Consider the following 26,475-nt stretch of genomic DNA (forward strand, 5'->3'; position numbering starts at 1 on the left):
GACACACCTAATTCTGTAAGGCAGGAGTGGGAGGTCACAGAGGTAATGTCATAAAAGCGATGACAGCTGTCCAAGCTGTGAGTCTCAACCCCTCCTTTAAACATTACCTTATCCTCTGCTTCGAGACTTCTGGCCATCTGCAAGAAACTTCAAAGTTCTGCTCAAAGGCCAACCCTTCTGAAACTTTTCTCCTGATTCCCCCTTTTATGAGTATACCCCGGGGGGAGGGAGGGGGACTCACAGACTTCCATTCATGAAAATGAAACACTTCAGTGCACCTATTTACACACCTAGCTCTTACTAGTCCCCAAATCTCTCCAAGACAGGGATAAGGTCATCCCCCATGCCTAGCATAATGGAAATTATCAAACAGCTTGGATATTGGGCTGGTGGAAAAATCAGCTGTTCTTATTCAGTGCCGGTATGGCAGGCAGGCACTGTCAGATTGTTTAATCTCACTTTATAGATTTAAGAAACCAACACACAAAATACAAGTTGCTCAAATTCAGGACCAAGAGTCAGGACTCAAACACAAGTGTTTTGGTTTTTACTTCAAGGTATCACTAAGGTCTAGTGCCGTCCAACTGAGCTTTCTGCAGTAAGTGAAATGTTCCATATTATGTACTATCTGACATGGTAGGAATCAGTCACCTGTAGGTATTGAGCACTTGAAATGTCTCTCAACTGAGGAAGTGAGTTGTAAACTGACTTACTCCAACGCAGTAATTTCAACTTACATAGGCACATGTGGCTAGCGATTACTGTCTTAGCACAGGTACAGGCTGAGGCCTTGGATCTGAAGTCCAAGGTCCCACCCTCTTGCTCACTGGGTACATTTGGGGCAAGCTGCTACACCTCATGGAACATTTTCCTCAGCAATGAAATGGGGTCTTTATTTCTCTGAGGTTACATTTTAGCCCAAATGAACTCATTATGTGCAAAGGACCAAAGCTCTGTATAGGCAGAGAGCAGTTTAAGGAACAGGTGGTGCCTAGACTGTGACAGAGGTCTCTGGGTGGGGGCTCCCAGAGGGATGCCAGGGACCAATCAGGAGACTGCATCCAGGGACCAATCAGGAGACTGCCTGTGTGGGGACAGCTAAGTTGTTTTGGGAAAGAAAAAGCTTCACTTGCCCTCCTTTCACATACACAACAGAGCACAGACCTCATGCAGCCCCAAAGGGGCAAGAAGAGACTTTAATTAGGGGAGGCAGGATCCACCAGAATAAGAAAAGGTACAGCGAGCGTGGGAGCAGAAAAGGAGGGCCCCTGCCCAGGGAGTTCTGGAGGACTCACTTCTCTGCCTCTAACAGGCACTGCGCTGACAAGGCGCAACAGCGGCCCTTCTCAGTGGGGAGGGCACAAGGCAGCCCCGTGGCCAGAAGGTGCCTGGCTTTCAGGACCCGGCTCCTAGGCATGGTGGGTGGCCATCTTCAGGCAGAGCTCAGGAAGCTGGCAGAAGGTCTCACCGCTTCCACAGGCCCAAGGAAGCTTGCGAGGAAGAGGGCAAGGGAGAGGAACCGGAGTCTGAAACCTCCCTCCCACCCAGCTGGGGTGGCTTGGGGAAGGAACAGTAGTCGCCTTCTGGCTCCAGGCCTGCCCAGACCCACAGCGACCAATAAGATACAATCACTGGGACCAGTCACAGCCAATAAGAGGTGGAGATTGTTTAAAAAAAAAAAAAAGAAAGAAAAAAGAAAAAACAGGTTACAGTCCCCTACAAGCATAGGGTTTAAATTTCAAGGCATTAAAAAAATGTCCCAGCCCAGGGGACTGAACATCAGAAGCCAGCCTGACCAGGCACATGTGGCCTTGGGGCAGGTCCACTGCACCACTGCTCAGGTAGCAAGCACACGACCCCTCTCCCTCGTCTAAGGCCCACCCCACCCCAGCTCCCCTTCGCTGCTGTCGCTGCTGCCACTGCCGCGCTGGCGAGTAACTCCAGGACATCTTTGCAGAGACACGGGGGAGTCTGAGGGGGAAGGCCACAAGATCCAGCCACATGGTTTAAAACTGTCAAGAGAACCAAAATGTGGTGAATGATGGTTATTGCTGTATCCTGGCAGGTTCGCTCTCGGGGAGGAGGGCTGATCTGAAAGCTGCCACTGTGCTCAGATTTCTGGGTCCAAGCACACCTTGGAGTTACATGCCCTCTAACCATCCAGCCTTCAGCAGTGACCTTTGGGGCACTGGCCTTAAACTCAGCGCTAGAAAAGGCAGAGCAATTAAAGGTTGAGTGGGCTTTTCCTCAGCAACCGCTGGCTGTGTCATGGAGGCTGCCATAAAGCCCTGTCCCAGTGCCTTGCTTGGTGAACTGAAGTTCACTACTTGTGATGGGGGTGTTCATATGCAAGGGCTTGAGGACTCAAGAGAGCCAAGGGCAGAGGGACCCGGAGTCTGGTCTGTTACTTTGTGTCAAGCTCTGGGTGGTTCTACAACTAGGACAAGCCCTTGCAATGTCTCCCCTCAAGAATCCCTCATGGTATCTAGATCAACCCTGGACATTCTACAGACCAGTTTGTGGACCAATGGCCCAGAGACTGAACTTAGCTCAAAATGAGCACTGATTGGCCTACACAGTGTTTAAAAGAATATGAATTAGTTGCCAACCTTGAAAAAATGGGAGACACTGCATGCAAATTCAGATATTGGGATTCTTTTGAAAAGCCGGAAGATAAAGCCACACTAGATCCAAAGCTATGTGGTGGTGATCCTCTGGCTGAGGCATCTGGTCCCAAGGTCACCAAATAGCCCATTTCGCTGTTTCATTACCTGCCCGACCCTTGTATGCACCTGTGTGTGTGACCCCTGATAGATGCTGTAGTACTTGTAGATCTCTAGTCTGAAATCCTAGCTGCAAGTCCTGTTTCCTCTACTTAGCAGCTGAGGAACTTGGGGCAGATGACTTAACTTCCAGAGTCTTTTGCTCAACTGGAGAATGGGACAACACCTGATTCAAAGACTTGTTTTAGGTAATAGATAAGTGAATGTGCTTTTTTAGCACTTAACTATAGAAATGCAATTATCACAATAAGTAAAAGATTGTCAAATGAATAAGCCAAATATTAAACTGGGACAAGAACTATTTTTCTTCAGCTCAACCTAGAGGCCTTTCCAGTGCCCTGGCCATAGAACTCTGGTGCTCAATACACGGAAAGCTTACCATGTACTGGGTGATAGGTTTTATATACATTTCCTCATTTAATGTTCAACCACACTGAAGGTACTTATTAATAGTCACATTTCACAGCTGAGGCTTAGTTGAGAGGTTCATTAACATGACCGAGTAGGCAGAGGAGCTGGACTCACACACAGGTGGCCTGACTCCAGTCTGTGATTTCAATGAGCATACCACCCTGTGTGCACAGTTCAACTACTCTGTAGGCTGGCTGCCCTCGGTATAATAAAGCCCAGGGGAAGTGGTTATCATTTCCATTTTTAGGAATCTGAACTCCTTCTGGGCTGAGTCTGTACGCCCTGGAAGTAGGAATAAACACTCAATCTACTACCTAGGGATAGTAGTCAACTCTGAGCAGAACATGTCAACAAACCAAAGTTGTTTGGAAGAAGGGAGAAAACAAAAAAAGAAGGCATGTCCTGAATATCTAAACAAGAACAACTGTGTCATCAGTTTGTCCATGTAAACAATTCGTCCTCTTCAGAGGGCTGCAGGCTCTTGCAGTTCAGAAGGCATAAACAACTGAAGATGGATCTAGAGGACTTGAGCCATGAAAGTGATGAAAAACAGGTTAAGAAATCATGACTTTAAGTCTGAGAAACAGCTGCTAAAGGAAAATATTTACGTCTGTTTGAGAAGCCAAATTCCACTATGATTAACTGTTCCATATTCCTAGAAAATCCACATGCGGTTTTAGCTTCTTACGTGGAGTTTGAGCTAGATATAGGGAAGGACTGTGTGCACTTTGAGATCTAAAATAAATGTCTAAGTAACCACAGAGAAACTAGGAGAGGCATTCTCTAGACACCCAGATATGAAAAATGCCCTGATGTTCTCAAAAGTGAACCTCAGGGCCTCCAGCCCCAAGGCACCTGGCTGACCTGTTGCCCACCATGTCCCAGAGGACTCAGGGAATATTCACACGCTGTTAGCACCACTTTCCCACCAGATGCCAAGTTCTCAACACAAGCCATGGCTCCTTCTACCTCTGAAAGGAAAGCAGGAAGGCCCTTACTTACATTCTTAAGGAACTCCTCAGCCACAATGCGTGCACGGGCATTAACCGACAGCTTCATCTCACTGATCTCTTTGTCGATCTCCTCCATGAAGTGGATCACAAAGTCCACCAACTTGTGTTTGTACATCTGCTCTGTGTGGAAGTTGGTGATCAGAAAACTGATGTCATACCCCTAGGAAAGGAAGACATTAGGGAGGAGAAAAAGAATAGGAAGGAATTAGCATCCCAGGGGTACTTAGCTGGCCATGTCCACTCAGCCACATGCTTCCAACTGGCTGTGATCTTTTCCCAAGCTACGTGACCTTCAGTCAGCAGCCCACATGCACTGGTGGGGTGTCTTTGTTGGATCCAATTTTGTGTCTGTCAGATGTCTCATGAAGACTATCTGTGGCACAAACAGTTGCATTCAGAGTAAGCCAAGGGGGAGAGAAGAGGATCTGAAATCTTACGTTAGAATCTAATCAAACAGGAAACAAGAGGAGAGACGCTGTGGGAGAAGGATGGGATTGAGGTCTTTGGTATTAGATGGGCTGCATGTGGAAGAACAATTTTATTTACTCTGGGTGGCCCCAAAGGTTAGGTCTAGAATAAGGAGATTTTAGCTCAGAATGAGAATAAGCTTGACCAACATGTCTGTTAAGTCGATAATGGTGCGTGCTGTTCTGCATGGCACTTACTCAGTCACTGAGGATATTTTAAGATGATCTGCTAGGGAGGGTATGGAGGACTCAAGTACAAAGTTAGCCAGCAACTGAGCCAATGTCACTGTGGCCTTGAGAGACTATGATTCAGTTGGTGACACAGCTTAGAAAGCATTTGATTCCTTATGCCCTTTCTGCCACTAGACTGCAAGCTCTGGGAAGATGATGCAGTTCATCCTTTTTTGCCTTTTCCATGGTTGAGGTAAACCCAACCTCTCCTAAGCTTCTGATCCCCCTTTCTCCCACACCAGCCGAAACAAAGGCTGACTCTCAACTCAAGACAGTGAGCATTCTCCAGCTGGAGAAACAGCAATCCCAATTCTAGTAATAATCCCAGGGACTCAGTGGTAGAATCCCAGGTATTTCACACATGGATCACACAGCCTCACCTCCACTGGTTTCCTTCGAAGGATAAAGAAGTTCTCGGCTCGCATCATCATGAAGCGCATGAACTTGTGGCATAAAATCTTCTCGATCTCATCAGCCTGGTGAGAGCAAAGGAGAAACTTGTTTCCCTGAAGCTGACTCCCTAGACCAACAGAAACCTGTAGCCTGGTCTTCTCACCCTCCGTTTTCCCCAGGCTCGCTAGGAGCAGTGGGGTTGGTATTGGGAGAGACCACTGCCTGAACTTTGAACTATAGGGCATTTGGCCGCCAAGTGGAAGGACGGTCAACTACATTAGAGCCTCACCAACTTAATGGGACATTATCATGATCTCATCTTCACCCATTCCAGAGACGTAATTCCAGCAAACCAGTCTTTTATATGCTCATTCCAGACTCCACAACTATATTAAGAGTTGCCTTTCCTTTTCTCATTGAAACTAGTGCTGCGTTTTCCAAAGTCTGGGATACATACCATCCAGTGCATCAGAAATGACTTCAGGTGGTCTCCTCTTTAATAACTCTGAACATAAAACAATCCCCAAAGGTTCTCCCTGCTGAACTCTATTTCTGGAGGAATTTTGCAGCTGAGTGCTGGTATGCCCTTAACACCCCCAACACTTGTTAAACTCCCTTTTAACAAAGAGCAGGTCCCTGGGTGCAAACCTTTGAAGGCAATAGTACGTAGTCTGAACTTAGTAATACTGTTTTGTTTTCACTGTGTTTATTTTTTTAAGTGCTTCCTGTATTTGGCAAGTTCTCTATTTTCCCACTCAGGGCATAAAGTTTCTTTTCCAAATTTAAGTGAAAGAAAGTCAGTCAATTTAAAGAAATCTATTAAGCAAATAACTGTCCAGGTAAAAATTATGGGGGTAGAGGTAATGTCAGACATTTGTGAAATGCCTCCTGAGGAAATATAAGAAATGGCACTTTGTTTTTTAGCCTAATTTTGCAGAGTTTAGGGCTGTCAAATTGGTACTGACAGTATTTGTTTTCCTAAACTGGACTTACTCTTCATTCCTCAGGCATGGTTCTATGACCTGACACCAATCTGACCCATGGCCTTGGCTGCTACATTTCCTGACTTCTAATCCACAGCAAGACCTAGAAGATGGGGTCACTCTCTTTATTCTACTGACCTGCTGAGTCTGGCAAATCATTTCCTGGGTACCTTCAAGAAAATAAAGCCTAGGTTACTGTGAACCCTGATTCTGGCACAACACTCTTTCGGATGAGGATCCCTGGCCTCCTGGGGAGGGAAGGACTCGGTGGTGAGCTCACCTGTTTCACAGCAATGCTGACACGGACAGAGTTGATGGAGCCCTCAATCAGAACCTTTTCCTTCTCATTCCTGCTGATGGTCACAGGTTGTAACAGGAGCTCTTTGCTACTCCTGAAAGCACAATGTCACAGAGGCCTCGGTACTGTGGAGGAATAGAATGCTCAGGGAGATCCCACAGCAGGTCCTGGAATTACTATCTGAGACCACAGTCCAAGAAATAGGAGACCTCAAGCAGAGGTGCTCCAAGATGGGGAGCAACAAGTGTGTTCTCCAACATAAAGAGCATAGGCTCGGGGGTAAGGAAGGAAAGGTTTTGATACCTAGCCTTCCCTGTTACTGTCCTTGGGCAAGTTACTCCGTAGGAATCTCAATTTCCTCTTCTGTAAAATGACTCTGATTCCTTACCATCCGCAAGGACTAAGAGAGATCAAAAAAGGGTCAAGTGTCTAATAGCATGCCTGGCACATGGTAGAAGCTTTACAAACAACAGCTCTTATTTTAATAATTATAAGCAAACCCATACACCATTTAGGGAATGAGAGAAGAGAGGCTACCTTAGAGATCAGAACAAGATATAATCAAACAGTTTGGCCTCCTTTAATTATCAATCCAGAATGATTCAGTTATTTGGCATTAAGACCCCTTTCTGCTCAGTTTTCATTTTGATGCCTCTGAATCCCCAATATTTGTAGTGGTAATTAACTGTGGTTATGGTATCTGTAAAGTGTTATTTTAAAATGCCTAGTGGAAATCAATGTTAAGCAGTTTAACAGAGCACATGCTAACATCCTCAGTTTTTAAAAATTCATCAACTGATTGACAGTTATGCATGTCCCAAACTAAACTTTAAAGGGAAAAAATAATAATTTACTTGTAAGACATAAACTAGATGAGGGAAAATAATCCAAACTATGGAATTTGGAGTAGGTGATGAGAGTCAAACTAGTGTAAGGGGGAAATCCTTGATCTTTTCATTAGAAAAGGATGTGAGATGGCACCTCGGGTAAATAAATTCCTTATCTTCTCCTTAAACTGCCAGCAGATTCAATAATGACACAGAAGGTACTTCACAAACAGCCCTACTCTGGAAAGTCATGTATCGTGTCAAGCAATCTTGGCTCCAGAGTAGTTTCTCCCCTGGGCTTTGTTCTACCAACCCACTGACCCTATTTTCTGAACTTCAAAATGAGAACCATTGTTCATCTGGCAGTAACACAAAACCCATGAACTGTAGTTATCCTGACAAAAGTTCATGGCACCCTCTAGAAAAGAGTCATCTCTGCATCTCTGCACCCATCACTCCCACCATGACCTTTTCCTTCCCTACCTGACTTCCACCTCCGGCTTGTTGTGTCGTTCCACAACCTGGGAAGAGAAATTCTCCAGGCAGAGAGCAGCCTGCAATGTGGCCCGCACGGCACTCAGGTAGGGGCGGAGAGTGGCAGTCTACAGGGAAAACCACAAGGGTGGATCAGAATCTGTCTCACCAAACCCACTTGCCCCCTACTCCAGCTACATGGATGCCTGACTCTCAGACACAACAGTAAACAGAAGAGACGAGGTCTTCAAGGTGCCATTTTAAGTCTAGAGCAATGGTTCTCAACAGGGGACCATTTTGCCTGCCCAGGGAACATCTGGCAACATTGGCAACATCAAGACATTTTTCACTGACATAATGTGGGTGGGGGTGCTACTAGCATTTAGCAGACAGAGGCCAGGCATATCACTAACCATCCTACAATGGATAAAAAGAATTACTCAGCCTCAAATAGTGCTGCTGTTGAGAAACTGGTCTAGAGGCCTATGGATGCCCCTATATACTCTGTCTTTTGAGCCAACAAATGGACAAGTCTACTGTGAACCAGGCACTGATTTAGGGGCTGAGAATTCAAGATGATTAGACTACCTCTACCCTTAAATAGCTCAACTGGGCCAGGGAGACAGAAAATAACCACACTATAAAAAAGGATGAAATGTGACATAATTAGGTTTACAAGTTGTATTTGCAGAAGAAACTGCTGTTGAAGATGAAAATAGAATTAGGTGGATTTTACAGTGAGAGAAAGTAAAGGAGGACATTCTCAGTAGAGAGCTCAGCTGCTAGCTACACCAGTCCACCTTCAGTTCCCTATGTTAGCCAAGTTCTTTCTCACTTCAGGGCATCACACAAGCTTAACAATCTATCTGTAAGCCTTTTTCCCTCTCTCTGCTTAAGTCATCCTTCAGATCTTGGCTTATTTGGGGAAGGTCTCTTCCTTCCCAAGAAGCTTTTCTTGACTCCCCCCTTCATAATATTTATTACAACCTACAATGACATTCTTCACCAGAATTTAAGTCTCATGGTCAACAGACCACGTCTATTTTATTCAAATCTACATATCCCACACCTAGCTCATTCTGTACCTAGCATAGACAGTGGCTTACTTGTTTTCTGAAGAATATTTAAGTTATGAAATAACTTAAAAATGGTTAGAATAACACAAAAGGGCATAAGGATTTCCAGCAGTAGTAATGGGTACCATGTTCCTGTACGTATGAAACATTTCAGAGCCAGCCAATGAGGCTGCAATGGTAGCCTGAAGATTCATGGGGAATCTCAAGTGCCAAGTTATAGAGTGTATCTTTTCTTTTGAGGTGGTAAGGAACTGTTAGAGCTTTCTGAGGAGGAAGTTATACAACTACAGCTGCATCACGGCTCTGTGGAGAATGGATTAGAGAAGTGAAACATAAGGCAGAGAGGATTATTCAAGGAAGGCTGATGAGAGCTTGGACTGGGGCGATGAAGAGGACAAGCAGAGAGTTAGTACAGGAGTTGTACTGACGTTAAGACGTAGAAGATAACAATAAAAAAAACACCTCGTAACAAACTGTGATCCATCCATATAGTGAAATACTACTTAGTAATAAAAAGGAGTAACTACTGATACACAACATGGGTGAGTCTCAGATGCATTATGGTAAGAAACCACATTACAAAGCCTACATACTTAAGAATCTCATTTATATGACAATCTGGAAAAGGCAATACTATATGAGGAAAAAAAAACCCCGTGGTTGCCTGGGGTGTACAGGGCAGAGGGAGGGAACTTTCTGAGGTGATAGAAACGTTCTGTATTTTGATGTAGTAATGGTTAGTTGATTGTGTTTGTCAAAATTCATAGATGGTAAACTTGCAAAGGGTGAATTTTAGGTGGCCAGCCTCCTGACGTCTCCCCGTTCACAAATAAAATAGACACTGTGTCATGTAATTCTTCAAAAAACTTGACTTTAAAAAAAACCAAAGGGTACTTGCCTCAATTAGAAAAAAAGAAATCTCAGGTTTCAGGCTGAGGTAAGAGGACACACAGCCAGCATAAGGAACATAGGAGGAAGAGCAAGTTTGAGAGAAGATGAATTTTGACGGCCCAATTTCAAGGTGTCAAGAAATCCAGGCAAACCTTAAAAGAGAGCTAAGAAGACAGATCCAGGACACCAGAATACACAGGTCATCAAAGCCAGGAGACTAGACAGGTATCATCAGGGAGAGTAAAAAGACGAAGGTGGTGAGCCAAAGTCTCAGCTCCCAGGAATACCCATATTTATCAAAAGGAAGGATTTCCGGGAAGGGAGGGATCAGCAGTAATATAATTCACATACTGCAATAAGGCTAACATGGTTGAGTTCTGACCAGGAAGGGGCTTGGGTAGAGGCAACATAAGAGACCCTCCATTGGGACAAAAGCAAGGCAGGGGATAAGGAGGAACGTGGTACAAGGAAGTATAGACACTTTCCTTGGGAAACTGTGGGGTCAAGCGGTGGCAGGAAGGAACAGGGCAGTGTGTTTAGTGAAGTCTCCTACGCTAAGTGGGGAGGTGGCCCTACTATAATGCCGCGGCAGCCCTACTATAATGCCGCGGCAGCCCTACTACGGGGCTGTGAGACCTCCTACACGCCTTCGGGGCTCTAACACAAGCCAGGAGGCCCCGCTTCCGGCTTCCTGCATCCCTCAGGAATATTCCCTACCTGCCTCGAAAGCCAGATCAGAAAGCCAGTAAGGACTATTTCGAGAGAGAGCGTCCCCCGCTCAACCCTTCCTCACTTAGCCCCCTCCCTGCTCTCTTCCTCCCAGCCTCCTCGTTGCCCCCACACTCCCCAGCATCCCTCAGCCCCGGGCCTCTCCGCTGCGAAGCCGCATCGCCCCCAGGACCCACAGCTCTGAGACAAAACAGCGGGGGTCCCTGGCCCGGGGGCCCGGCTCGCTCACCATCGCGGGCGCTGGCTGGGCCGGAAAGCGGAAGTGCGGAAGTGGCCAGCCCCGTGACGCCTGCCCTTTCGCGAGAAGCGCAGCCTCAGTCTCCGCCCGGACTTCCGGACGGCACTATCTATGCCCCGAGCGGGGAAAGGAGAGTCTAGGAACGCTGGGTCCCTCGGAAGTTTTCCCGCTAGGGCTGTCTTGGTATCTTTAGACCCCTGAAGTTTCAAATAGGTACTCAAGCCTCTCCCGTTATCCATACATCCCTCGCTTGTGACTTTGGCCTTCTTGGTGTCTTTGCCGCCGTCTTTCCCCATAGTCATGCAATGGTGCAGCCCGGCCTCACGTTGGGCACCTTATTAGGACAAGGCGAGGCAGAGGAGCTCTTCGTTCCTTCCGGTTCTGCGCCCCTGTCCTTTCGCGCCCCTGTTACCTGCATCCCCTGGGGCTCGTTGGGGCAAACTGCCTGGCCGAGGACCTGGCTGCCGAGCCCCGCCCCCCAGCTCTGAGCGGTTCCCTAGGGTACGCCGGAGGCACACCCCAGCCCCACCCGCAGTAGGTTCACTTGCGGCCCTTAAACCCTTCCCCGCAAGCTAGAGTGGGCTGACTCTCCCCATTCCCGCCCTCGCGTCAACTGCGGGGGCCCCGCCCATAGCCAGTTCCGGGGCGGTTGCTCCTACCGACCGGAACTCCCCGCCCCCGCCCGTGGCCTGGGGGGCCGGAGGAGGCCGCTGTGAGGAGGTAGAGGGGGCGGGGGCTGCGTTAGGGGGTCCCTGGAGGAGGGAATCCTGAAGGTGAGACGTTGGGTCGACCCACGGGTGGGGCCCGCTGTTAAGCAGTTCCACTTCTTTTGTGCCAGGCACTGAACTGGACTCTTAACTGGGCTCTTGAGCATCGTCTCTTAATTCTCACAACATCGCAGGGAGGTAGGTACTCTTGGTATCCCCACTTTACAGATTGAGACTTCTTATGGGAGGATAGACGCAGACTTTTATCTCTTATTTTACAGATGAAAAAACCGAGACTCAGGAAATTTAACATGTTCAGGGCTACATAAATAGAGAATGGTAAAACCTGGGCTTGAACCTAGGTGTGTCTGGCTTACCAGCCTATTCTTAACCACTGTCAAGGGCAAAGAGAAGTGGCCAAGGTGGAAAGGTGTGCCCCAAGGAGTGGCTGGGAGGCACAGAGAACATTAACATTGTAAAAATGGGGTGGCTGGAACTCAGGCTTAGCAGAACCTGGGAGGAGTAGAACAAAAGGGAAGTACATTAGAAACAGGGCATAGTATGTCATGGTGGTTAGGGGCACAGACTCAAAACTACCTGGATTCAGACTGCATCTTGGTAAACTTCGGCATGTACAACCCTTACAAAATCTCAATTTCCTTAATCTGAAAAATAGAGATCACCGTGGTCCATGCTCTTGAGATCGGGTAAGAAATTAAGTGAGAAGCTGGTGAAATGTCTGTACCCTGCTTGGTGCACAGTAAATGTTGAGTAGGAGCTGTGCCATCAACCTTTTCAGTAGGATACTGAAGCCTGGCTTCCTCCTTGAAGCTGTCCCTGGATGGAGGGAGTCCTTGGATTTTTCTTCTGCCATTTTTATGTCCCATCAATGGCTCTCTCCACAGGATCCCATATCCTGGGCCATGAGTGAGCTGAAAGACTGCCCCTTGCAGTTCCACGACTTCAAGTCTGTGGACCATCTGAAGGTCTGTCCACGCTACACAGCGGTGTTGGCTCGCTCTGAGGATGATGGCATCGGTATCGAGGAGTTGGACACTCTACAGCTGGAACTTGAGACCCTGCTTTCCTCTGCCAGCCGGCGCCTGCGGGTGCTCGAGGCCGAAACTCAGGTGATACCCTACAGAGGGGATATCACCAGGAATGGACTGTGACAATTTATGGTTTGAGTCATTCATTTACCTTCATCTGCTGAGGCCTGGGGCATAGGAGCTTAGAGGGCGACAGAGAGATCCAAACAGGGATTATGTGACTTGTAAAATACACAAGAATATGCATGGTGCTTATCAATTACAATATTTCTAATTCACTAAGCAATTATTGACCCTCATCCCCCATTATGTTCTCTTTCATAATGCTAGTCATTAGAGGTAGATAATTAGGACAGTTCTGGCCTTTGGGGAGTTTGCCAATTAAAGGGCAGAGCATGTCAGACAAGTACGAGGTAAACCTGTCAGGATACTAGGGGAAGTGGAATGAGGAGTCTTGGATTTGAATCCTGGCTTTAGCACTTGCTAGTGTTGCTGTTTCTTAGCTGTGTGACGTTGGGAAAGTTACTGCCTATCTTTGAGCATCAGTTCCCTATCTGCAAACTGGGCTGAATAATAGGACCTACCTGAGAGCATTTGTGAGGATTAAAAAGATTTTTTTGCAGAGACTTGGCCCAATGTCTGACATTAAGTAAGCATTTCAAATGTTAATGATTGGTAGACTACTGTGATTATTTCTATTCATGGCACAAACATTCCCTGAGCCCTGGGTACCAGGTGCTTTGCCAGATCCTGGGGAACAGAAATGGTTAAGATGAGCTTCCTAGTATCCAGAAGCTTATAATTTAGTTGAAAAAATAAAATATGCTGTTCTTCCAGAAGGACTAAACAGCATAATTGGGCCTGTGGTAGAGGTACACAGTGCCAGAGACTCAGACAAAAAAGGGGCCATTTTACCTGGACCTCAAAGGATCAATAGAGTTAACTAGGGAGTCCTTGGGAATCCACTAAAGCTTTTGAGCGGGACTGTGGCACAGTTAGTTGTATTTTAGCCCCAAAAGCTAGGAAACTGATGCAGACAGGCTTTCTAATTGTGGTGACATTTGAAGTGAAATTTTGCTGGGAGGCTTGCTTGCCTTCACTGGAAATTAACCACCAGTGTATTTTCCTGCGGCTAACTTACACTGGGGTATGATAATTTGTTTGACCTTTCTACCGACCACTATATGACTAGCTTGAGTGATACAGAGGTGAATCAGAGTACGAACAAATGAATAGAATGAAGAGAAATATATGAATAAAGTCCTGTGAGATGGGCACAGAAAAGGAGCTGAGTTTTGAAGGATGAGTAGGAGTTTGCTAAATAAAAAGGGGATGGAGAAAGACCTCGGAGCCTCCTTGAGTTGTGGATCCTCATTCTTCACTGGGAGAAAGAGTTGTCCTGTGTCTTCCCTTCTCCCCACCAATGACAGTCTCTGTGAATTTCAGATCCTCACTGACTGGCAGGATAAGAAAGGTGATCGACGATTCCTGAAGCTGGGTCGAGACCATGAGCTTGGAGCTCCCCCAAAACATGGGAAGCCCAAGAAGCAGAAACTGGAAGGGAAGGCAGGACATGGGCCAGGTCCTGGCCCTGGCCGGCCCAAATCCAAAAACCTTCAGCCCAAGATTCAGGAATATGAATTCACTGATGACCCGATTGATGTACCACGGATCCCCAAAAATGATGCCCCCAACAGGTTCTGGGCCACAGATCACAGTGGGGCCTTGGGATCTGGGCAGTGAAGGCTGTGGAGGGACCTGGGGCTGAGGCTGGTTGGGCAGGGGCTGCCCATTCAGGATCTGCTTCTCCCTGCAGGTTCTGGGCTTCAGTGGAGCCCTACTGTGCCGACATCACCAGTGAGGAGGTGCGCACGCTAGAGGAGCTGCTGAAACCCCCAGAAGATGAGGCTGAACATTATAAGGTGGGAACTCTAGGCCATGATAGATGTGGTGAACAAGAGGACTTAGAGGTGCCTCAGAATCAGAGATCCCAAAGCCATGTATCATCTTTCTTCCCCTACCCTGCCCCACCTTCTGTCTGCCCACCCATCATCCAGCTTTCTCAGCCTGTTCCTTTTACTCATCCTCTCTACCCCATTCAAGTAGTCACCACTTCTGAAGACATCTACTTCATGAGATCCTCCGTTGTCCTCACATCTCCATGCCCTCTGTTTTGGTTTATGCCTTCATTAGCTTTTACCAGCCTCTTAATACTTTGTTGCCTCCAGAGGGACCTTTCATTTTTTTTAATGATGAAAATAAAACAGGTTCCATTAAAGAAAATGTAGAAAGTACAGAAAAGCAGTGGGGGGAACTCTCCCATGTGTCAGCTGTCAGGATCAGTGTAACCCGGCCCTGCTCCCAGGCCTCCCCTGACTTCCGTTACCCTCAGGATCAAGTCCAAGTATCTCAGTCCTTGGTGGCACAGCCCAAGCACCCCTCTGCAGTCTCCTTGGCCGTGCTCCCTCTTCACTGCTGCATTTACCAGCCCCACCAAGCACCTTGCCCTTACTCTAGGCCCATACAGGGTCCTTGTTGATCTCTGGGCCTCTGCACATGCCTTTGTCCCCTTGAAATTGACTAACTCTTCAAGGCCCTAATCTCATGTTACCTCCATGGAAACACATTTCCAGACTCACCGGCAGAAAGCTGGTGTCTCATTTATGCTGCCAAAACCTCATTCAACCTCTATCACTTCACTTGTCTGCATTTTTAAAAAAATTATTTTAAAAAGTAATCCATATAGGCAGTAATAAAATTAATCAATACAAAAGATAATTCCCTCTCCTGACCTTAAGGCACCTAGTTCTCTCTAGAGACAACAGCTGTGCCTGTGATGGGCCATGGACACACACCTTTCCACACCTTTTATTTCCGAAATTGTTCCATATTGGGTTCTGTGTGTTTTTGTTCTTTATGTACCTTTCTGTCTCCCTTACTAGACTGTGAATGTAGAGATTTTTTTCTCCTTTGTCTCTTCATACCTGCACCAAGCCTAGTCCTCATCCCTGGGGTAGGAGACAGATAAGTGAAGGAATGAAGAAAGATCCTGCTGGCAGTGCCTCGGTGCCCAAAAACTCCCACACAGTCCAGGCCTGGCTGGCCAGTGTTTACCCCTTGGGGCTGGGTGCGATCTCTCCCACAGATCCCGCCTCTGGGGAAGCACTACTCCCAGCGCTGGGCACAGGAAGACCTGCTGGAGGAGCAGAAGGATGGGGCCCGGGCAGCATCTGTGGCTGACAAGAAGAAAGGCCTCATGGGGCCATTGACCGAACTGGACACTAAAGGTAGGCCTTACTTCCCTGCCCACCCCAGGCCAGGACTTGAGTTCCCATGACCTCAGCCCACCTCTCTACCACCTCTTTTCTTGCTTCAGATGTGGATGCCCTGCTAAAGAAGTCTGAGGCCCAGCATGAGCAGCCAGAAGATGGGTGCCCCTTTGGTGCCCTTACTCAGCGCCTCCTACAGGCCCTGGTGGAGGTGAGTACCCCAACCCAAAACAGGAACTATGTTTACTTTCTGTTTTAATGTTTATTTTTTATTGAAGTATATCATACATTTAGAAAGGTATGTAGATCTCAAATGTACAGATTGACAAATTTTCCCAAAAGAGCACACTTGTGTAACTAGCCTTCAAATCACTTGTATTCTAGAAGCTCCTCTCATTCTCCTCTCAGTCTCTAACCTGCCCCAAAGGTAGTGACTACCCCAACGCTTTTGCTGAGCGTTGGCTAAGGGTTGAGCCCTGTGCAAGGGGCTTTCCAAACATCCTCTTGTTGAAGGCAAGGACAGTGGTTAGCCTTGTGTTACATAAGAGAAGACTGAGGCTCATAAAAAGGGAACTGTTTGAGGTCACATAGCTGATAGCTAGAAGCAGAATTCAAATCCCAGGTTCAGAGTTCCTTTATGCCCACTGGCTGGTCTTATGCACATCCCTTCACCTCGCTGAACTTTAGTTTCCTCTCCGACTTAAACATAATAGTGCTTTTTCTCTCTCATATAATATTCTAGGGTCTATGTTCCAGGTTGGCTGAGATTGGGGATGGGGGAAGATCTCTGCCCCACACCTTCAGACAGGGACCCCAACTATGGTGACTTTGCCATCTTAAACATGCAATCTGTGGAAAGTCTCTCTCGGTATGCTTACCACTTCAATCCCACAGAAAAAGAGCAAGGAAGGGTATTTGAAGGAAGGTTTATGGGCCATGACGGGCTGTGGCTCTTAACTCTTCTGACCACTTCCTACTAGAGAAAATTTGTCATATGATCACACCTGACTGTAAGGGAGGCTGGGATGTGCAGTGTGGCTGGGCAGCCATGAGCCTAGCTACTGTGGAAGAAAGGCAAGAATGGCTTTTTGAACAGCATCTGCCACAACAGGGTCTGGTGGACTGCAAACACTTAAAACCCTTAGCTATCTCATTACTGTTGTTGAATGTTACTGTTGCTCTTCTGTGCCACCACCTTGTACTGATGTAGACAGTATACAAAAAAGAATTTCTAAAATGATCAAAGCTTTTCGGAGTCAGTTTGGAAGGCTTCCCAGATGGGGTGGGGTGGGAAAGATAAAAACTTATTTCCGGTCTGCAAAGACTGTCCATATAGGTCAGAGAGGAGAAGGCAGATGGAAATACTACAGCTTTTTCTTCTTTCACCCCCTTTCTGTGGTCTTCTAGGAAAATATTATTTCCCCAATGGAGGACTCTCCTATTCCTGACATGTCTGGGAAAGAATCAGGGGCTGACGGGGCAAGCACCTCTCCTCGCAATCAGAACAAGCCCTTCAGGTGAGTGGCATCCTATCCACAGTCCACATTTGGCCCTGCTTCTGCTAACTTTTTTCCATCTCGACATGGGAAGGTTTCCTTAATAGTAAAGCTGAGAGCAGTTTGATAAACCCAATAAAAGTCTCCAGCATGCTTGCTGCCCCAGTATTTCTGCATGCACAGACTTATTACAGGCTTTTTTGTCAGCACCGTTCATGCTGTAAACAACCTAAATGTCCACTTGAAGGGGACTGATTGGCTAAATTTTTGTAACTCCATATGATGAAATAACTTGCAACTATTAATTACATTAGGCAGACAGAGTTAATTGACATGAAAAGATGTAAACAATAGAGTGTTAAATGGGGAAATGTCAGTTGAAGCACAATACAGATAGTATGATCCTATTTTTAAGATACATTTAAATTTGTGCACATAGGGAAAAAGCTGAAATAATATAATAAAAGTAGGGAATAATATGTAACAAAACCTGGGTATATATAGTATACATATAACAACATAAAATATGCATTTTACTTATTAATAACATATAGCAAAATAATAATAATTATATAATAGTAACATATAAGAAAATAATAGTGGTTTCCTCTTGGTTGTTGGCATTATAGGTTTTTCTGTACTTTTTTGACACTGGGTATATGTTGCCTATGTTTGAAACAAGACCAGATGTGTCTCTATAATAATTGACATACATGTATAGTTTAACATGTACAGCATGATGGTTTGATTTACATATATTGTGAAGTGCTTACTTACCACAATAGGTTCAGCTAACGTTCATCTTTTCATATAGATTCTACAGTGGAAAAAGGAAAAAATTTTCTCCTCATGATGAGAATTCTTAGGATTTACACTATCAACAATTTTCCTATACATCATACATCAGTTAGCTATAGTCACAATGTTATATACATTACATCCCTAGTACTTACTTACCTTATATGTGGAAATTGGGACCTTTTGACCATCTTCCTTCAGTTTCCCTTCCCATGACCCTCTGCCTCAGGTAACCACAAGTCTGATCTCTTTGTCTATTTCCACATATAAGTGAAATCATACAGTATTTGTCTTTCTCTGACTTATTTCACTTAGCATAATGCCCTCAAGGCCCATTCATAGAGTTGTAAATAGTAGGATTTCCTCATTTTTTTATGGCTGAATAATAGCTTTTGGGTGTGTATACCACAACTTACTGATCCATTAATCAGTCAGTGGATGCTTCAGTTGTTTCCATGTCTTGGCTACTATAAATATTGCTGCTATGAACATGGGGGTGCAAATATCTTTTTGAGTTAGTGTTTTCATTTTCTTCAGATAAGTACCCAGAACTAGAACTGCTGAATCATACTGTAGTTCTATTTTTAATTTTTTGAGGCACCTCCATACTGCTTTCCATTAGTGGCTACACCAGTGTACATTCCCATCAACAATGAGGAGGGTTCCCTTTTCTCTACATACTCACCAACACTTGTTATCACTTGTCTTTTGATGTGGCAAGAGATAATATCTCATTGTGGTTTAAATTTGCATTTCCCTAATAACTAGTGGTGTTGACATCTTTTCATGTACCTGGTGGCCTTTTGTATGTCTTTTGGAGAAATGTCTATTCATGTCCTTCACACATTTTTTTAATTTTTTTTTTTTTTGCTATTGAGTTGTATGAATATATATTTTGGATGTTAATCCCTTGTCAAATTTATGGTTTGCAGATCTTATTTTCCATTTTATAGGTTGTCTTTTCACTTTGTTGATGTTTCTTTTGCTGTGCAGAAGCTTTTTAGTTTGATGTAATCCTACTTGTTTACTTTTTTTGTTGCTTGTGCTTTAGATGTCGCATTGAAAAAATTATTATCAAGACTCATCTCAAGCTTTATTTCTAGATTGTCTTCTTCTAAGAGTTTCATGACTTCAAGTCCTATATTTTCTTTACATTTTTATATCTAGATAGATATAGAGGGGGTATCCAAAGAGAAAGTGTTCCCAAGTGCCCCTTGGGAACCTCTGAGGGGTCCTCCTTCCAAGCTGGCCCTTGAACTGAGGGCTGTCTTCCCCTGCAGTGTGCCACATACCAAGTCCCTGGAGAGCCGCATAAAGGAGGAGCTGATTGCCCAGGGCCTGCTGGAGTCGGAGGACCGCCCTGCAGAGGACTCAGAGGATGAGGTCTTGGCGGAGCTGCGAAAACGGCAGGCTGAGCTAAAAGCACTCAGTGCTCACAATCGAACCAAGAAGCATGACCTGCTGAGGTAAGTGTGGACAGGATGGATAGGTCGGGGGTGGTTGGTCATCTTCTGGGGGCTTTATGATAGGCTTCCAAAACCTGGCAGGGCCTGTAAATCTCCTGGAGAGCCTTGAAAAAATACCAGTGTCGGGCACTACACCACCAGTTATGTCTCAAAAGATTCTAATTCCACAGACAAGGGTTAGGTATCTGCAGTTTATTTACATTCTGACTTACAATTGTGGTTAAAAACACCTAATGTGAAATTGCTCCTCTAAACCATTTGTAAGTGTACAGGCCAGTGATGTTTTTAAGGAATCTCCAAGCAGTTTTCCATTGTGGCTATACTAATTTACATTCCCACCAACAGTGTACAAAGGTTCCCTTTTCTGCACATCCTTGCCAACACTTGTTAGGCCTATCTTTCTGATGATGACCATTCTAACAGGCATGAGGTAATATCTCATTGTTGTTTAAATTTGCATTTCCCTAATGACTAGGGAAATGACTAGTGTGATTAATTTTTTAAATCTTTTGCATGCTTTTTTCTTTCCCCCCCAAAATATTTTTATGAAAAATTTTATACATACAAAATCTGAAACAGTACAATAAACACCAAAATATTCTCCCCCAAGATTTATCAACTGTTAACATTTTGTTGGATATGTGTGATGATTATTGGCCCTTTACTAGAAGTTGCCCAGTGTCATAGGACTAGCTCTTCAAGGAATTGGTTGTGATGTCATTCATTTTGTATTGACTCCCCTCCATCTTTGCCCTGCATTGGCCACAGCAAGGGTATAGGTGACATCTGGAGGGAGATTATGGTGGCGGCTGCCCTTGTACTGGGAAGACAGAAACAGCCCAACTTTTCACAGGCAGGTGCTGTCTGCCTCTCTGCCAGAGTCCCAGCAGGGCAGGGCACACTCATTCATTTGGCCAACTCTGTTGTCTCTTAGATGTTGTGTTTGGGGCTAGGAAGAGAGGCAGAGGGCTTGCGGTCTACAAATGGATGATTGGTAAAGACCTGCACCATTAAAAGGAGAAGTAGTTGCTGACAAGCTGCTAGAGTATTTCAGGGTAAGGGTTAATGAGTGCTTACTGTGTACCAGGGGCTTTATGTACCCCCTCCTCGACTAAGTCCAGGGGGTAGGTGGTATTTTTCCTGTTAACCGGATGAAGAAATAAAAACCCAGTGAAGTGAGTGCTCTGCTGAAGGTCACACAGCCAGTAGACAGCCAAGCTGTGACTTGAGCCCAAGGCTGAATCTAGAGTTCTAGTTCCCTCTCCAGGGCAAGAAAATACAGATGAAAGAAGTAGAGGAAGTAAGGGGGAGGGGAGAGGAAGAAATTAAGTCAGAGAGAGAAGTGGTATGTGCAGATACCGAAGGAATGGGCAGTGCAGAACTGGCTGGGGACTGTTGGCAGCCAGAGCTCAGCCCCAGCCCTGTGGTGGGCCAGCTGCAGGGCTGTAAGCAAGGCATCTCTTGCCCTGAGCCGCAGCTTCCCCTTCAGGGAAATTAACAGCTTAGAATAGATCAGATCTCTAAGCCACCTTCCAGCTCCACCATCAGTGGAATTTATAGGTTGGATACCATTCAGAGGGGTCAGTTTGGCATCTCACCCGTCTTACAGACTTCAGGCTGCTGAGACCCTTAGGTTGCTCTGGAGTTTGGTTGCCAAGTAAGCAGGTCTGCTGGCACCAGAACCCCTTTTTATAAAGATTGTTTCAAGCTTATCTCCTTGATTCACATCTCCTCCTCACTTAGTCATGGGATCTTTGGGGGTTTGCTTACCTGCCTTGAGCCTCAGTTTCATCACTGGAAGCACAGGAATAAAATATTATAAAAGCTTAAGGCAATAGCACATAGCACAATATAAATGTGTTTCAGTAACTGCTTTTTGGTGTGCAACCGTCCGCAGCAGTGCCAACCTGGGGTGCTGGGCAGGCTCAGTCTGAAAGACAGAGGGGCCCCACTCTGGAGATGGGCTTTCTGCAGCACCTGGCTGGCTGGTCCCCACAGGTTGGCAAAGGAGGAGGTGAGCCGGCAGGAGCTGAGGCAGCGGGTCCGCATGGCAGACAATGAGGTCATGGATGCCTTTCGCAAGATCATGGCTGCCCGGCAGAAGAAGCGGACCCCCACCAAGAAGGAGAAGGACCAGGCCTGGAAGACTCTGAAGGAGCGTGAGAGCATCCTAAAACTGCTGGACGGGTAGTGCTCACCCCTTCCTCAGGCTGCCTTCCCCTGGCTTGGGGGAGGGGCAGGTGGGAGACCCACTTCCTTCTTTGGGCTGCTGGAACCCTCAGCCTGTGGCTGCCTGTCAAATGGTGACAGCCTCTAGAGGACTGTGGCCTTTCCCTGAGGTCTTTTTGGCCTAGCTCTGTATAGCCAGGACATGGGGGGCCCAGCTGGGCTGTCCTGGGACCCAGTCTCTGCTTGATCCCCAAGATGAAGGGGGGACTTTATTTCTGGGCCTTCCTCTTCCCCCTCTTCACCAACCCCCCATTCCCTACCCCCACCCCTCTTTCCCTCAAGGACTTCTCCTTTGTGGTTTTGTAAAAGTACAAACTTAAGAGTAAAGTGACTACTGTGGTTTTTAAAAAAGCATCCAGCATCTCTGAATGTCTGCTATTGCGGGGTGGAAAGGAACTGGTGTGGATGGCAAAAGTTCAGGAGGGCATGCCTAGTGGTTCTCAGCCTGTGACCACTCACCATGTCATTCATTTCAGGAAGAACTTCTTGAGGATACTTGTGGCTGCAGATAACAGATAACAAAACACCTCCAACTCAAATTGGATTGACAAGAAAAGGTGTGGCTAGGGGCTTGCTGGCCCCGGGGCAGATTGGTCCCCTGGGTTGGCCAATCTAGCAATTCAGCAGAGCCATCAAGGACCCAGATGTTTCCAAGCTGCCCTTCCACAGTGTCAGCTTTTGCCTAAAGTCGGTTCCCCACAGATGGTCAGTGGCAGCCAGCAGCAGCTGACAGAGGCCAAATGCTTCCTCATTTAGGTACATCTTGAGAGGGCAGGAGGGAGCCAGCTGGCTTCCATGCACTACCCGGAAGAGCAAGAAGCCTTTCCCAGACATCCTTATGACTTACTGGCCCAAACTAAATCTCACTGTCCCATTCCTAACTAGTCACTGGAAAGGGATGACTCTAATGGGCTTAAACTAGTGAGAGTGGAATCTGCTTGCTGACTAAGTGTCCTAGGCAGTCGGGGGAGAGGGTGGAACCTACAAAGATCTGAGTGGGAAGGGGAAATGGACGCTGCACAGGCTACCAATAAATCCTTCCACAAGCTGGGCCGGAAGCTCGGCAGATACAGATGAATAAATAAGCTCTTGTCCCTGCCTCAAGTTGTTCCCAGACTAGTCAGAGTGTGAAGGTCGAGGTTCACATGGGAGAAGGGAGGGCAAGTTTCCTGGAGAAAGTGACCTGTGAACTGATCCACAAAGGATGGTAAGGTCAGCTAACATTCTCGTATGCCCAGCACTTCTTTTGTAAAACTGCCTCTTCCCCATTCCCTGTGGTTTTGTAGGGATGTCAAACTAGGGTGGATATATGACCCCAGCTTAGCCAATCACAGTACCCTATCCCTTTAGCCATGATGATTGGTGTAAAGGATGGGCATGTGACCTGAGCTGAGCCAGTCAGAGGCCTTCCATAAGTTTGCTCTGTGGATGCGGAGAGGATGGTTTTCTTTTGGATCAAAAGCCATAGAATGTAAGGTTAGACCATCTGGTGATCCACTTTCCTCCCACATGGAAGAACCTGAGAATAAAGCCACCTCACAGAAGCAGAGGCAGGAGATGGAAAAGGAGAGTCCACATGATGAAGCTAGAACCCTAGAACCTCCATTGGTCCTACCAATGGCGGCAGCCCACACATGCTCCTTTTGATTTAAGCTAGTTTGCTCTGGAGTTGTGCCATTTGTCAACTAAAAAAGGGCTAATAAAAGTGGATTTAGCAAAAAGAAAGATGGAGTAGGGCCTTGAGAGAGAGGGCAGCATGGGGCCTTGCCTCCTGCTAGGTATGGGGGTGCGGGGCATAGCTGTTGCAAATTTTCAGTGACTCATTGTCCCCAAGTTGCTTATAGCCGTCTCATAAATAAAAGATACCCACACTTAGTTTACATTAATTTTAACTGCTCAGCAAATATTAGCTCTGTACCAGGCACATTATAAGCTCATTAAACAATCTTTTCAACTACTACATATGGCAGGTACTAATAACATCCCATTCAGATGAGGACATGGGAGTCTTCTAAGGTTATATACCTTGCTTCATCAAACAGTTGATAAGTGGTTGAGTCAAAAATCAAACTCGGTCCATTTTATTTGCAGACACAACCTCTTTACACAACTCATTGGGGCCCTACTCCCCTACAGTACTCCTAAGCTTAGGCAATGCACCTGTGCAGCCATATGTGGCAGCCCTGCATGTAGACCCCGTTTTTAATTAACCACTCACTTCTATATTCATTAGGCCAGTTCCGAAGTACTCTATGCATCCTTGGTAGAGCATTCCAGATACAGACAGTTTTGTGGAAGAGGCAGGATGGGAGCTGAGATCCCAAAATCAGGTAGAACTGTGAGGGGAAGGCAGATATTATAGATACTAGGAAGAACCCTAGTACACTGACTGGGCACGGTTCATTAGGGAAAAGACTTAACTTTCAAGGATTAGTTATGAGAAAACTAGTTACTCTCTATTTCACACCTACTCTCTGCCTGGTTCAGTGCTGGGCTTTACCTTACTCCAGGCTTTACTTGATTCTCACCACACAACGATAAGGCAAACAGTAGTATTTCCACTCTGTTGGAAATGGACCACTCTGTCTCAGAGGACACTGAGACCTAAAGAACTGAAATGCCTTCTGAGGCTACCCTGGTGCAGCAGCAGTTACCACCCCCAGATGGCATCATCCCTGACAGCTGACAACCACAGTGGGGTAGGGAGTCTCTTATGCCGTATCTGTGTCTGCTGGAGCCAAAGGGATCTGGAGGAAGCTAGGTTCCTCATGACGAGGGGGAGAATAGTTCCAACATCTCAAGGCTCTAATTTAACTTGAAACAGTCCTAACATGGACTGTTAATTAATCATTAATTAGGGAAAAAGCCTTTTGTGTCTCGGCCCTGATAGGCACCCACCATCATTGTTTCTCCAGGGTCCCAAATGCCTTACAACTGACTTTCAGAAACACCAGGGCACATGAAAACAGGAAGGATTAGGTGGGGTTTAAGCCCTGACATTGGGAATATGAGCCAGTTTGTGTCCCCAGCCCCTGTCCAGCTCCTGAGCACTCTGAGGGACTGACTCAGTGGATCCTGGGTCCCAGCTGACTACTGCTAGGAAGGAAGGGGTGGCTGGAACTTAGTGGAAACATAATCAGAGAGTAAATTCCTTCCCTGGTCTGGGACTCAGGATTTGTTGGAGAGAACCAAGTACAGATGGACCATAATTCATGCATGCATGAACTCACCATTTCTTCTCTTTACTCTCCTAGTTCGTTTATTCACTCCATCTACTCACCTCTGTTTTCTCATTGATACTTTTGTTCCTTCATTCAGTGACCCTGTTGCCATGGCTAAGAGCTATGTAGGTGACTAAGGCTCCAGTGTTGGGGAGACAGCTGGGAAGACCATCAACACACAAGGCATAAGAGCAGTAATAGAAGAACGCACAAAATCTACAGGGAGCCGGGGCAGAGAATGACCTAACACCACCTTAGAGGAGCAGGAAAGGCTTCAGGAAAGACGTGGGAAGGAAGTCGCTGGGCAGAAGACATTCTACACAAAAGGAACAGCAAGGCAGGGGGGTGTGAACAGCTGGCCTGCTTAAAGAGAGGTGAGAACTTCAGTGTGACTGGAGCCCTGGGTGTGTGGCGGGGGAAGGGGAAGGGATGAAGCTGGAAAATAGGTTGAGACTGGCTGGCATAGACTGAATGCAGGTAAGAAGCCTGGGCTTTATTCTCAAGGTCAGTGGTTGTCAAACTGGCCCCTGGACCAGCAGCAGCAGCCAGCATCACTTGGGAACTAAGATGTGAATCACGAGCTCCTGGAGCTGAGTCAGACACTGGGTGGGGCCCAGCCGCCTCTGTGTTAACACGCCCTCCAGGTGATTCCTGATGCACGCTGAAGCTAAGAATTACTTTTCTAGGTAGCTGGGAGCCAGGGGTTGGTTTGTGAGCAGGAGAGTGCCATAACAGCCCTCTGAACTGGAAAGCACTCTGGTAGCAGCATGGAGACTGGTCTGATTAGAGGGGTTGAGAGTGAAATTGAGGCAGATGGGAATGCAACCATGTGCAAAGAAATACATTTGAGACTGTATATATGGCAGAAATTGGTAGATGGCCTCCAAAATCCGTTCTTTTTTTCTTCTACAGTTAACATAACAGATTTTTAGTAGTGCATATGCTCCTGAAAGACTAAATATTCCAGCTTCCCTTGCAGTTAGGTGTGATCATGTGACTAAGTTCTGGCCAGTAGGATGTGAGTGGAAGAGATACATGTAACTATGAGGTCATGAGAACCAAGGATGAGGGAGTTTGCCCCTGGCTGGGATAAGACACGGGGTGGAAAACCATCTTGAAACATATGCTGAAAGACAACACCATAGGTACAGTGGAAGAACAAGATAAGAAGCCAGGATTCCTCTTACCTTGTAATCATTATACCAGCCCAGGATTACTTATGGCCATATTGTTATACATGTCCATTTTATTTAAGTCAGTTATTTTGAGTACTAGAGAAAACAAACCTATAATGTAGCAGATACAGTGGGCATATGGCATGCTAAGCACTCTTTTCAAACTATACCTGCTTCTTTCCCTTCCTTCTTACCTATAATCTAGCTGATATAGTGGGCATATGATATGCTAAGAAATCTTTTCAAACTAT

At 46.2% G+C, this 26,475-nt stretch overlaps 2 protein-coding genes and 1 long non-coding RNA gene across 10 annotated transcripts; 1 reads left to right on the forward strand and 2 right to left on the reverse strand.

Moving 5' to 3' along the window:
* Window positions 1-1,165: 1,165 nt before the first annotated feature.
* Window positions 1,166-10,988, reverse strand: ARPC4 (actin related protein 2/3 complex subunit 4). Its single transcript, XM_036878493.2, has 6 exons — window positions 10,806-10,988; window positions 7,890-8,008; window positions 6,562-6,673; window positions 5,286-5,381; window positions 4,197-4,367; window positions 1,166-2,012 (listed from the first exon to the last, which is right to left on the reverse strand). Exons 1-6 carry the CDS (start codon window positions 10,806-10,808, stop codon window positions 2,007-2,009), a joined length of 507 nt encoding a protein of 168 aa, XP_036734388.1. The 5' UTR covers window positions 10,809-10,988; the 3' UTR covers window positions 1,166-2,006.
* Window positions 10,892-21,842, forward strand: TADA3 (transcriptional adaptor 3). Of its 8 annotated transcripts, none has more exons than XM_057506907.1 (10): window positions 11,298-11,315; window positions 11,653-11,719; window positions 12,427-12,651; window positions 14,017-14,267; window positions 14,387-14,492; window positions 15,716-15,857; window positions 15,947-16,050; window positions 17,247-17,356; window positions 19,414-19,599; window positions 21,598-21,842. In XM_057506907.1, exons 3-10 carry the CDS (start codon window positions 12,445-12,447, stop codon window positions 21,788-21,790), a joined length of 1,299 nt encoding a protein of 432 aa, XP_057362890.1. In that variant the 5' UTR covers window positions 11,298-11,315; window positions 11,653-11,719; window positions 12,427-12,444; the 3' UTR covers window positions 21,791-21,842. The 8 variants fall into 8 exon arrangements, with proteins under 8 accessions (XP_036734371.1, XP_036734374.1, XP_057362890.1 ...); XM_036878471.2 differs by lacking the exon at window positions 11,298-11,315 and adding an exon at window positions 11,803-12,228 and having other exon boundaries at window positions 11,541-11,719; XM_036878472.2 differs by lacking the exon at window positions 11,298-11,315 and adding an exon at window positions 11,803-11,883 and having other exon boundaries at window positions 11,541-11,719.
* On the reverse strand, window positions 21,650-24,692 carry LOC130684802 (uncharacterized). The gene is made up of 2 exons (XR_008999152.1): window positions 21,849-24,692; window positions 21,650-21,792 (listed from the first exon to the last, which is right to left on the reverse strand). It is a non-coding gene; the product is annotated as an uncharacterized LOC130684802 (long non-coding RNA).
* Between the last annotated feature and the right edge of the window lie 1,783 nt (window positions 24,693-26,475).

Source organism: Manis pentadactyla, chromosome 1, assembly GCF_030020395.1.
Source record: "Manis pentadactyla isolate mManPen7 chromosome 1, mManPen7.hap1, whole genome shotgun sequence".
Classification (NCBI taxonomy): Eukaryota; Metazoa; Chordata; class Mammalia; order Pholidota; family Manidae; genus Manis; species Manis pentadactyla.